Source organism: Asparagus officinalis, chromosome 7 (genome assembly GCF_001876935.1).
Source record: "Asparagus officinalis chromosome 7, Aspof.V1, whole genome shotgun sequence".
NCBI classification, from domain to species: domain Eukaryota; kingdom Viridiplantae; phylum Streptophyta; class Magnoliopsida; order Asparagales; family Asparagaceae; genus Asparagus; species Asparagus officinalis.
The window spans coordinates 73,790,861-73,802,973 of record NC_033800.1 but is presented as its reverse complement, the minus strand read 5'-3'; the positions used below and the strand labels follow the sequence as shown (position 1 = coordinate 73,802,973).

The 12,113-nt window shown below is 35.5% G+C and overlaps 1 protein-coding gene across 1 annotated transcript; it reads left to right on the top strand.

Annotated features, from left to right (window-relative positions):
- On the top strand, positions 7,250-11,171 carry LOC109850185 (ABC transporter G family member 11-like). Its single transcript, XM_020420136.1, has 10 exons — positions 7,250-7,713; positions 8,359-8,648; positions 8,893-9,064; positions 9,155-9,277; positions 9,347-9,475; positions 9,544-9,738; positions 9,814-9,900; positions 9,979-10,251; positions 10,342-10,449; positions 10,681-11,171. The coding sequence occupies exons 1-10, from the start codon at positions 7,324-7,326 to the stop codon at positions 11,029-11,031; spliced, it is 2,118 nt and encodes a 705-aa protein (XP_020275725.1). The 5' UTR covers positions 7,250-7,323; the 3' UTR covers positions 11,032-11,171.

Below are 12,113 nucleotides of genomic sequence, written 5' to 3'. Positions count from 1 at the left end.
AGCTTCGATCTGTTGAAGCAGGCGAGCTTTTGAATCTCGATCCAGGCGAGCTTTTGAATCTCGATTCAGGCGAGCTTTTGAATCTCGATGTCAGGCGAGCTCAGAGCTTTTGATTGAAAGCGAGCTTCGAGGCAAAGACTTTTCTTCTTATACAACCAAAAGCCCACTAAAGGAAATTTAGTTTGGACCTTTAGTTTTTGGGTCTGTAGTTAATTGAGGATTATTTGAATGATCAAATAATTTTATTAAGGTTATGGGCACGTAACAATTAAGCTATGGATTATTTGTATTAATCAAATAATTTAAAAAATTTGTAGGCCATTAAATTTTTTAATAGGCCTTTCTATGTTTAATTAAAATAGAGAAATCTACTTTAATTGATCAAGTAAATTTCAAATTTTCATTTAATTTAAATTGTTTAATTTGAATTAAATTTGGTAGTTAATCAATTATTTAATTCAAATATTATGACATTAGGGTATTAATTTTGTCTCTCATTCCTAATAATTAATTAAAACAAGATGTTGCCAAAGTAACATCTCTTGTGTAGATTGTTCATGAGGAATGTTAGATGTTTGTGTGTATACTTTCGTGTAAATATTTAATTGGTCCAAATGAATGTTAATATTTATTTAGACTGCATACACATTTGCGATGATAAACGTGTGATAATTATAAGGTTTAGATGTGAATATTGAATCAATCCAAAGATAGGTTCACTATTTGACATGCATTATTGTCAGTGTTTGATTATTGCAACAATATATCACTTGTAATTAATATTACTGTCCAAAGATTTGATATTAATGTTGTGTCAGATATATTGAGATGGGATTTGTCATTATTTAAATTTTATTGATTACTAATTATGGTTAATAATATAAAAAAAATTATTTATTTCAGCTAATGCATCTGCTGCAACAATTTCTGCTAACATCAATTCAATTCTCATGCTCAATAGGACAAATTTCAAGGTTTGAAAGAAAACATTCTAATTGTTCTTGGCTACATGGATCTAGACCTTGCATTAACAACTGAACAACCCTAACCTCTCAATGTGGATAACACTTCTGATGCAAAGAAGGAGTATGAGAAGTGGGAGCGATCAAATCGCATGAGTCTGATGATCCTTAAGCATCCGGAAACCTTCATGGGCATAAAATCCAAAGGGATTACTAAAGCCAAAGATTTCATTGCTAAAATTGAGAATCGTTTTGCTAAAAACGATAAATTAGAAACAAGCACGCTTTAGCTCAGTTGATTTCAATGAAGTATAAGGGCAAAGGAAATATCATGGAGTATATCATGGGGATGTCTCATATTGCTTCAAAACTTAAGGCACTTAAACTCGATCTTTGTGATGAGTTACTGGTGCATCTGGTTCTGTTGTCACTTCCTGCATAATTTAATCAATTTAAGGTCAGTTATAACTGCCAAAAAAAGAAATAGACTCTAAATAAGCTCATTTCATACTGTGTGCAAGAAGAAGACAAGTTGAAGCAAGATAAGACTAAAAGTGCTCATTTGACCTATGCCTCTAAGGATAAGAGCAAAAAAAGGAAAACTGATAATAAAGCTGCTAAGGGTCCAGTTCAGAAAAAACAACATAAGGATGATCAGGGTTGTTTCTTTTGCAACAAATATGGACACGTAAAGAATGATTGTATCAAATATCACACCTGGCGTGCTAAGAAATGTATGTTCCTTACTTTGGTATGTTCTGAGGTTAATTTAGCTTTAGTACCTAGAAACACTTGGTGATTAGACTCTAGTGCTACTACTCACATAAGTGTTTCTATGCAGGGTTGCCTGAGCTACTGAAATCCAAGTGATGGTGAAAGACACATCTTTATGGGCCACAGTCAATCGGTAGACGTAGAAGCAATTGGGTATTTTAGGTTGCTATTAGGAACTGGTTCATATTTGGATTTAAAAGATACTTTTGTAGTACCGTTTTTTAGACGGAATTTGATTTCTGTTTCTATATTGGACAAATCAGGTTATTATTGTTCATTGGGAAACAATTAATTCAGCTTATCTTTAAATTCAAATGTTGTGGGAACTGATTACTTAAGTACTTATGACAACCTATATTTGCTTGATACAATTGCTTCTTATAATGAAACCTTGCATATGGAATCACGTGGTACTAATTATAAATTCAATAAAAAAAATTCAACGACGTTATGGAATAAGCACTTGGGTCATATCTCAAAAGGTAGAGTTGAGCGTCTTGTGTCTGATGGTATTTTGGATCCCCTTGATTTTTTAGATTTTGACGTATATGTTGAATGTATCAAGGTAAAACAGACCAAAGTTAAGAGATTAGGTGCCAATAGATCTTCAGAAGTTTTAGAATTGATATATACAGATATTTGTGGGTTATTCCCTACGGCATCTTGGAATGATCAATAATATTTTATATCATTCATAGACGACTACTCACGTTATGGGTACCTATATCTCATTCATGAGAAACCTGAGTCCGTGGACATGTTCAAAGCTTTTAAAGCTAAAGTTGAGAATCAACTCAATAAAAAGATTAAAACCATTAGATCTGATCGTGGTGGTGAATACTACGGTAGATATGATGGTTTAAGTGAACAACGTTCAGAACCATTTGCTAAATACCTAAATAAATACGGTATCGTCCCATAGTACATCATGCCAGGGTCACCCAGCATGAATGGTGTAGCTTAAAGAAGAAATAGGACTCTTAATGATATGGTAAGATGTATGATTGCTCATTCTTCTTTACCAGAGTCACTCTGGGGAAAGCACTAAAGACGTCAGCTTACATTCTAAATAATGTACCAAGTAAAGCAGTTACAAAAACACCTTATGAGCTTTGGACTGGTCGAAAGCCTAATTTAAAGTATTTACACATTTGGGGATGTCCAGCTGAGACAAGGTCTTATAGGCCAAATGAAAAGAAATTGGACTCCAAAACAGTTAGCAGCTACTTTTTTAGGTATTCTGAACGATCTATGGGCTATAAGTTTTATGATCCCACACTCAGGACTATTTTTGAGATGGGAACAACAAAATTCTTTGAGAATGTTGAGTTTGGGGAAAGAAATAAGGTTAGAGACATTGCTTTCGATGAAGAATTGACTTTAGATCCTATTCATACAATCACTTTTGACAATATTCAGGTTTTTATACATGTTATTGATCAAGAAATTAATCTGAAACCTTAAGAAGTCAATGTTGAACAACTCCCTGTTCCAGAAGAACAAACTCAACAACCTCAAGAACCAGTGTCGTTAAGGAGATCCACTAGAGAAAGAAAAAATACTATTCTGGATGATTATATTGTATTTCTCCAAGAACATGAGAAAAATAATAAGATGTTGGAGAATGATCCAATCAACTTCCATCAGGCCATGAAAAATTCTAACTCTCAAAAGTGGATTGATGCTATGAATGAAGAGTACAAGTCTATGCAAGATAATAAGGTTTGGGAACTTGTTCCATTGCCAGAATGTGTAAAACCAATTGGTTGTAAATGGATATTTAAAACCAAACGGGATGCAAATGGTAATGTGGAGAGGTATAAGGCACCTCTTGTAGCTAAAGGCTATACTCAAAAAGAATGCATTGATTATACAGAGACTTTCTCTCCGGTTTTATCGAAAGACTCTTTCAGAACAATAATGGCGCTTGTTGCTCACTTTGATCTTGAGTTACATCAGATGGATGTTAAGACTGTATTTCTCAAAGGAGACATTGATGAAATGATCTATATGGTAAAACCAGAAAACTTTGTGCCAGGGACCTGAAGAATATGGTTTACAAATTAAGAAAATCCATCTATGGACTTAAGCAAGCTATCTCGTTTGGTTTTGAGATGAATATTGTTGATGACTGTGTATATCACAAGCTCAGTGGGAGTAAGTATATTTTTCTAGTTCTGTATGTCGATGACATATTGCTTGTCACTAATGATATAGGCATGTTGTACGAAACCAAGAGATTTTCTGTATGTCGATGACATATTGCTTGTCACTAATGATATAGGCATGTTGTACGAAACCAAGAGATTTCTCTTAAAGAATTTTGAGATGAAATATCTTGGGGACGCATCTTTTATAGTAGCAATCCAGATACATCGAGATCGTTCTCAAAGTATACTTAGATTATCACAAAATAGCTATATCGATAAAGTACTCAAAAGATTTGACATGCAAGACTACAGACCAGGTGACACCCCTATTGCTAAAGGAGACAAGTTTAGTCTTAATCAGTGCCCTAAACGTAACCTTAAAATTCAAGAAATGCAGAAGATTTCTTATGCTTCGGCTGTAGAAAGTCTAATGTATGCTCAGGTGTGTACGTGTCCGGATATTGCGTACATTATTGGTATGCTAGGCAGATACTTAAGCAACCTTGCTATGGATCATTGGATAGCAGTCAAAAAGGTTATGAGGTATCTTCAGAAAATAAAAAACTATATGCTCACATACAGAAAATCAGAATAGTTGGAGGTCATTGGGTACTTTGATTCTAATTTTGCTGGATACCAAGATAGCAGAAAGTCTACATCAGGCTACATTATATATTAGCAAGAGGAGCTATATCATGAAAAAGTATCAAACAGACACTTATAGCTTCCTCCACTATGACAGCAGAGTTTGTAGCTTTCTATGAGGCATCTAATCAGGGAGTATGGCTGTGAAATTTTGTTATTGGACTGTGCATTCTGGAAAATATTGAAAGACCATTTAAGTTATTTTGTGACAATAAAACAGTAGTTATGTATTCCAATAACAAGAGCTCGACTAAGTCAAAACACATTAACATTAAGTTTCTAGTTGTGAAAGAAATGGTGCAGAGTGGACAGATATCCATAGAGCACATTGGAACAAACTCCATGATAGGTGATCTTCTTACAAAAGGATTGTCACCCAAGGTTTTTCATGAGCACACTGCTCATATGGGTATGGTATTAGTTGAGGATATCATGATTTAGTAGGAGTTTATAATTTGTGGTGCTTTATGTTTGGTTGTATTGTCTGATCAGAATAAAGTATTCAGTTCATACACTGTCATATTTTGTTTTGGTATTGACCTCACTAAAGTTTAAAGTAGGACTAGTTAAAAATAGACATGTACAGATTACATTGCATATAATTTCATACTGCACATCCATGATTGATCTATATCATTTGATTGTATTGGTATATGTGATCATTGATGGGTTTAGTCACGATAAATGTGATGAATGCCGCTTTGATCCTATATAGATACAGTCAATGGACGAGATTGTTTAGAAATACCCTTATTTGTGATAGCAATTTTGAGCTTATAAGGTTATACATATTTTAGTGAAACATATAGTGCCCAAGTGAGTGATTGTTGGATTAAATTTAATTGTGAGCATATATGTTATATTAGTGTATAATGCTATCTATAAAGTTGACCCGCTTAAAGTGATCAATTAAGTTAATTTGGATCAATGGGTATTTAATTTAATCATGGGTTAATTGTGTAGATATCAGATTGTAATTCTAATTTTATGAGGGTCTAAATTAGAAAACAACAATATCTATAAATAAAGGGTTATGGTCCCTAATCTGAGGTTACGTTCTCTATTCTCTTAATCCCCATCCAAAGAAAAAATAAGGAGAGACCCTCAAGATTAGAAGATCAAACCCTAATTCAGATCCTCATGGTTTCAGGTATAGCTTTCGCTCTTGTTATGTTTAATCTCTTTAAATTAATCACGGCTATATTGTTTGAACTAGATCGAATAAGATCAACATGCTCAACACCTACCTATAAGAGATAAGAGTAGGGGTGCTAAACCGTAACCGTATCCAAGGAAATATCTGTAACCGTATCCGAAATATGGATATGTTTAGTTAAATCTATAACCGATAAGATATGGTTACGGATATGGTTTTGCAGTGAAATATTCGTATCCAAAATATCCGGATACATATTAGCCATATTCTTATGATAGTTTTGATTATTAAATTATGGATTTGTGGTTAATTTTGATGATCAAAATGTCTAATCTTAGCTTTTTAGTTATAATGAACATATTAACGACCTCTTTTGTATCACGTGAACTATGTTTTTCTCAATACTATCTAGTTTTCTCATATCCGTTTTCTATCCACATGCATATCTGCTTATATATCCACATCTATATCCGTAACCATATCTGATTTTTAGCAGATATGGATATGCTAAGCATCATATCTGAGTCGTATCCGGACCGAATGAGCCGTATCGGGACCGAATGCACCCCTAGATAAGAGCAATGAGGTCTCTTAGCAAGATATTGAAATATCAGAAGGCAGCTTTGCAACACGTGGAAGCCACATAACAATCCATACATGATATGACAGGTGTCAAAGAGTTAAATGAAAATTTTATATGTAACAAATAGCAAGCTTCTTTGATATTGGGTTGTATATGCGGCTAACCATGAGGGAAAAAAAAAGTATATCTAATGCTGTATATGTCCGCATTAAATATCTACTACAATCATTGCAAAGTTCGTTTACGTGGAACCAAAATGTTTTCTTCATTTACAGCTAGCTATGTACAGGAGGAATTCAAACCAACCCTTTCATAGGAACATAGGCTCAACAAAGCTATGAGCAATAAATGTGATTCTCATCACTGAAGCAATAAATACTATCACTCGCATAAGTTGATGTACGTAACCCACAAGCTACGCTTTCCAGCTGGTCTGGCTTTTCCCATTGTAAGAATTCTTGAATAAGATTTTTTTTAATTAATTAATTATTTACAAGTTATGCTTAGGCCCCTAAGATATATTTTTCAAAAAGTTCTTAACTTTTTCTCCGTTTATGTTGGGAATGTACCGATACAGTTTCACCTCGGAAAAGCCAAAGAAAGGACGATGAACTCAAATAGAAAGTTGGGACTAATATCTAAATGCAAAAACTTTCTAAGTTAAGATGGCTCAACTTCTATTTAAGACCTAATTATTAGTGCTCATGCTAAAACATTTTGATTTTAACAGTTTCTGCCTGACAAATTTGATAAAAAAAAAACAGTCATACAAAAATCTCATGGAGTCGAGCACCTGATGACCCTACTCATTTCCCAAGTCAAACCAACATCTCAACTCACAAAACCTCCCCCCGCCTTTCCTTTTGCCCCCACTCCTCAGTAACTTACCCACTTGATGTCAAACAAACCCTACCCACCTTTAAATCTCATCAAAAAACTATATTTTTTTATGTAAAAACATTTAAGTTGGGTCACCCACCTTTACCCCTCTCCCCTCCCCTGTTTTTAAACCCTCTGTTTCTCCCACCAAAACCGCATACCCTCCGACCAAACATGAACAAGAGCTCAAAGAATCAAGTGATGGTAGAAATTGAGGATCTAAAACCACTAAGAAACAGGATTGTGGACGGAGCAATGAGTCCGATGAGCGAAACGCTATGGAAAGCGAACACAGAGATTGAAGTCGTCGAGGATGTTTACGCAAAGCTAACGTGGGAGGATCTGACTGTCACTGTTTCCGGAGGCAAAGGAGGAACGGTGAAGGTGCTGCAGGGGTTGACAGGGTACGCTGAGCCTGGAACGCTAACGGCGCTGATGGGGCCCTCCGGGTCTGGGAAGTCGACAATGCTTGATGCGCTGGCGAGTAGAACCGCGACGAACGCTTTTGTTTCGGGCAGTATTTCGGTTAATGGGCATAAGACTAAGTTGTCTTTTGGCACTGCTGTGAGCCTCCTCCTCTGTTTTTTGCTCTGTTTCTTTGTTTTCCTGAGACGTTCTGTTTTTGCTCTGTTTTACTCTGTTTTTTCTGTTCTTGGAGTTAAGCAAAAGTTGCTCAACTTTCTTACATACGAGATACCCCGTTTTGTATTGTTTCTATTCTTTCTTTCCACATGAAAGTTGTATAGGGTTATCCTTGTATTCTTAATCTGCTATTAGGTTGAAGTTGTTAACAGCTGATTATTAACAGGCTGAATAAAGAAGAAATATATCAATATCATTGTCCCAAAGATTTACTTTAAAAGATTATAGGAGACTTCTATGTTAGTCAGTTTTAATTTCTTCTCTTGGATATATTCCATTTTTGGTCCCTTCAGGGTTTTATATTTCTGTTAGATACTAAAAAAAAAAATCCTCTGTTTTTTTCCCATCTAAAACAGAAAGAACTTAATAATACGCGTATAAGACACAAAGTTTCAATTTCATGCCGTGTTATCGAGATTGAGATTTTAGTGGACTCCCTTATATCCAACACCCAGTAGCATACAGACTGGATTATTCTTCACATGAAGCTACTCTNCTGAATCAAAATAGAAAATTAAGATGAAATTAATTGATTCCTCTTCTTCTTTTTTTCTTCTTCAACCTCAGGCCTATGTGACTCAAGATGACAACCTACTCGGAACTCTAACAGTAAGAGAAACAATCACTTACTCCGCTTACCTTCGCCTCCCCAATAACATGGAGAGGGAGAAAAAACAAGCATTAGTCGAAAGCACAATTACCGAAATGGGTCTTCAAGACTGTGCAAACACTGTTATTGGTAACTGGCATTTGAGAGGAGTAAGCGGAGGAGAGAAGAGAAGGGTCAGCATTGCTTTAGAAATCCTCATGAGGCCGAGATTGCTCTTTTTAGATGAACCCACTAGTGGCCTTGACAGGTATTTAACTGTCATTTTGTAATTTCTCTCAGAGAATAGTGAGTATCTTACAGCATATGATAGAATTTTCTCATATACAATGATGTGCCTGAATCACTTAAGCTAAGTAATAAAGAAGAACCTTCTTTATTCACTTCGCTGGGATTCATCCACTTCACTGTATATGAGAGTATCCCTCATATGTATATGACACTCATTATTCTCTTTCTATCAAGTGTTTTTCTAACTGCTTTTCGACTATTAGTGCATCGGCATTCTTCGTGACGCAGACTCTAAGAGCTCTATCAAGAGGAGGGAGGACAGTGATAGCTTCAATTCATCAACCAAGTAGTGAGGTTTTCGAGTTGTTTGATCGATTGTATTTGCTCTCAGGTGGTAAAACTGTCTATTTTGGACAGGCGTCAGAAGCTTGCCAGGTAAAAAAGAAAACATTTTTTCTCGAAATTTACCCCTTTTTTCTCTTAATGGATTAGTTTCTTACAACTTTTTTTTTTTAACTTTTTTAGTTCTTTGCACAAGCTGGGTTTCCTTGTCCAACCCTGAGAAACCCATCTGATCATTTCTTAAGGTGCATTAACTCTGATTTCGACAAGGTGAAGGCTACTCTAAAGGGATCAAGAAGAACGAGGGTAAGAAAATTTTCAACTCTATAACGATATCAGACTAAAAAATCTTGACCTTTCATGTTCTTCTCGTAGATTGACAGGAATGATGACCCTCTAGAGAGAATGACTACAGCTGAAGCTATACGAACTCTAACAGAATTCTATAAGCAATCTCAGTACAGTTCAGCAGCCAGAAAGAAAGTAGAGGAGATCTCGGGAGTTGTGAGTAATACTTAATAGTCAATGTTTTCTTATTTCACGAGGGTATTCATCTATATTTTGTTATGCAGAAAGGAACGATGTTACACTCACAAGGAAGCCAGGCCAGTTTCATTCTACAGGCTTTTACCCTAACCAAACGCTCGTTTGTGAATATGTCAAGAGATTTTGGGTACTATTGGCTGAGACTAGTGATATATCTACTTGTGACAATTTGCATAGGGACCATCTATTTCAACATTGGAACCGGATATAACTCGATCATGGTAATTTTCTACGATATTCATAGTCTACTATTTATCGATTATTTCTACTAATACTATCTAATGCTACGAAAACAGGCAAGAGGATCTTGTGCTTCATTCATATTTGGTTTCGTAACTTTCATGTCTATCGGAGGTTTTCCTTCATTTATCGAAGATATGAAGGTATACAACATTCTAAAATGCCATAAAAATCGAGGTCACAAGCTAAAATTAATTTATTCAGAGTTATTGTTCGTGTAGGTTTTCCACAGAGAACGCCTTAATGGGCATTACGGTGTATCAGCATTCGTTATAAGCAACACTCTCTCTGCCATGCCATTTTTAGTATTGATAACGTTTCTCTCTGGAACGATATGCTACTTCATGGTACGGCTTCACCCGGGCTTTGTGCACTATTTGTTCTTCGTGATGTGCCTCTATGCAAGCGTTACAGTGGTTGAGAGCTTGATGATGGTGATAGCAAGCGTGGTGCCTAATTTCCTCATGGGAATTATAGTAGGAGCTGGGATTCAGGTAAGCCGTATTAATAAATGGCTCCTCAAACATTTGACATAGTTTGCTACATATAAATGTCAAAACTCTCATATTTGCATATTGAAACAGGGAATCTACATGTTGGTCTCTGGTTTCTTTAGGCTCCCATATGATATCCCTAAGCCTCTCTGGCGATATCCGATGTCCTATGTCAGCTTTCATTTTTGGGCAATTCAGGTAATCAAAAAAGAAAAAATGGGTTAATAGTAGATAGACCCCCTGTACCGACGATGTTCTGAACTTACTAGTCCTGTAGTTTTATTGTTGCAGACCAGTAACAATGAAACTACATGGGTAGCAAGTTCAAAACAATGATACTACAGGGCGGTCTGTACAATTGAGCCAATAAAAACCTCCTATTCAAATTCCAAGCTATATTCTAGCCGTCTTCACTATGTCATTTAACAGGGGCAATACCAAAATGATCTGAAGGGTCTCATGTTCGATAACCAAATACCTACTCTACCGAAGATCTCAGGAGAATACATACTAACAAATGTGTTCCAGATCAATGTAAACCGATCAAAATGGTTGGACTTATCAGTTTTGTTCTGTATGATCATAATCTATCGCATATTGTTCTTCATCATGATCAAGATCAGTGAAGACATAAGTCCATGGATTAGAGGGTATATTGCACGGAGAAAGCTACAGAAGAAGAGTGAGCATGTAGTGAGCTCATCAAACAATCTTGCTAAAAGGACACCTTCCTTCAGCAACTATGTCATTAGCTTAGCCTCAAGCTCCACAAGCAGATGATTGAAGATATTAAGGGAGATTCTTACACTTTAATTGAGGAAATGTTTGATTATTTAGGGAGTTAATGGTTACATTTCAACCAATTGTAATATTATTAAGTACATTTGATACTTTTTTCATTCAAAGAAACATTGTGTACATTGCACTGAGGAATTTTCTTAAGCTTTTCTCCTAAAATGCTTATCCTAACATAAAACTGAGAATAAGCACTCTGTCAAGCTTATTAAATTTGGTGGGTAAATAAAACATAATAATGCTTGAACGATAAGATGATCGACAAATAGAAAAATGCAGCAAATGCTAATAGAGATGTATGTACTAGAAATTCATCTGTTAGGAGTCAGCAATGATGTTTCATGAGTTATAGTAAAAAATCAACTATTTATCGTTATTATAAGATTTACTCAGGATCGATTAATTAAAATATAAAAAAATACTGCAGGAAATATATTATAGGAAATCATAGATCTGAGATGTTTCGTGAGGAACAATTAAAAAATCCAAGTCGGTTCATATTCTACAGCAGAACGCAAACTAGAATGTACATGAATAAAGCTTATCTAGTTTTGGCCTGGTGTCATTTATGAAGGGGTAAGGTTATTCATAACTGACCATATGGGATGCTCTGAGCTCATACTGTGCCGTTAACGGCATTTGCCGACGGAAGTTCTTAGCTCCTTTGCTAGTTTTTCACATGAACTACTGTTCTTCAACCTACAACCTGATTCATTCACATATTGTTGACGGTAAAAAAAGTGATAAATAAAGAGACGAGAGAACATAAATAAACAGTAACTGCATTATCTTTGAATAACAAGTTGTAGCTTGTAGTAGGGGAGCGTGTGCAAGTGAAACTATTAACTGGTAAGAGCAACTGGGGATGTTCAGAAACTAGACTACAGCATATTAATATACCATGTGATGGGAAATTACTAAAGAACAGAAGAGTGAAAATGCTACAGACCTGAAGGCTGGTACAGTGAGCAATTGCTGCTCACGTACATAGCAATTACTCAAATAGTACTAAGATGCAGACTTTTGTCATTGGGCAGGACAAGGAAATAACCATCAATAATATATCC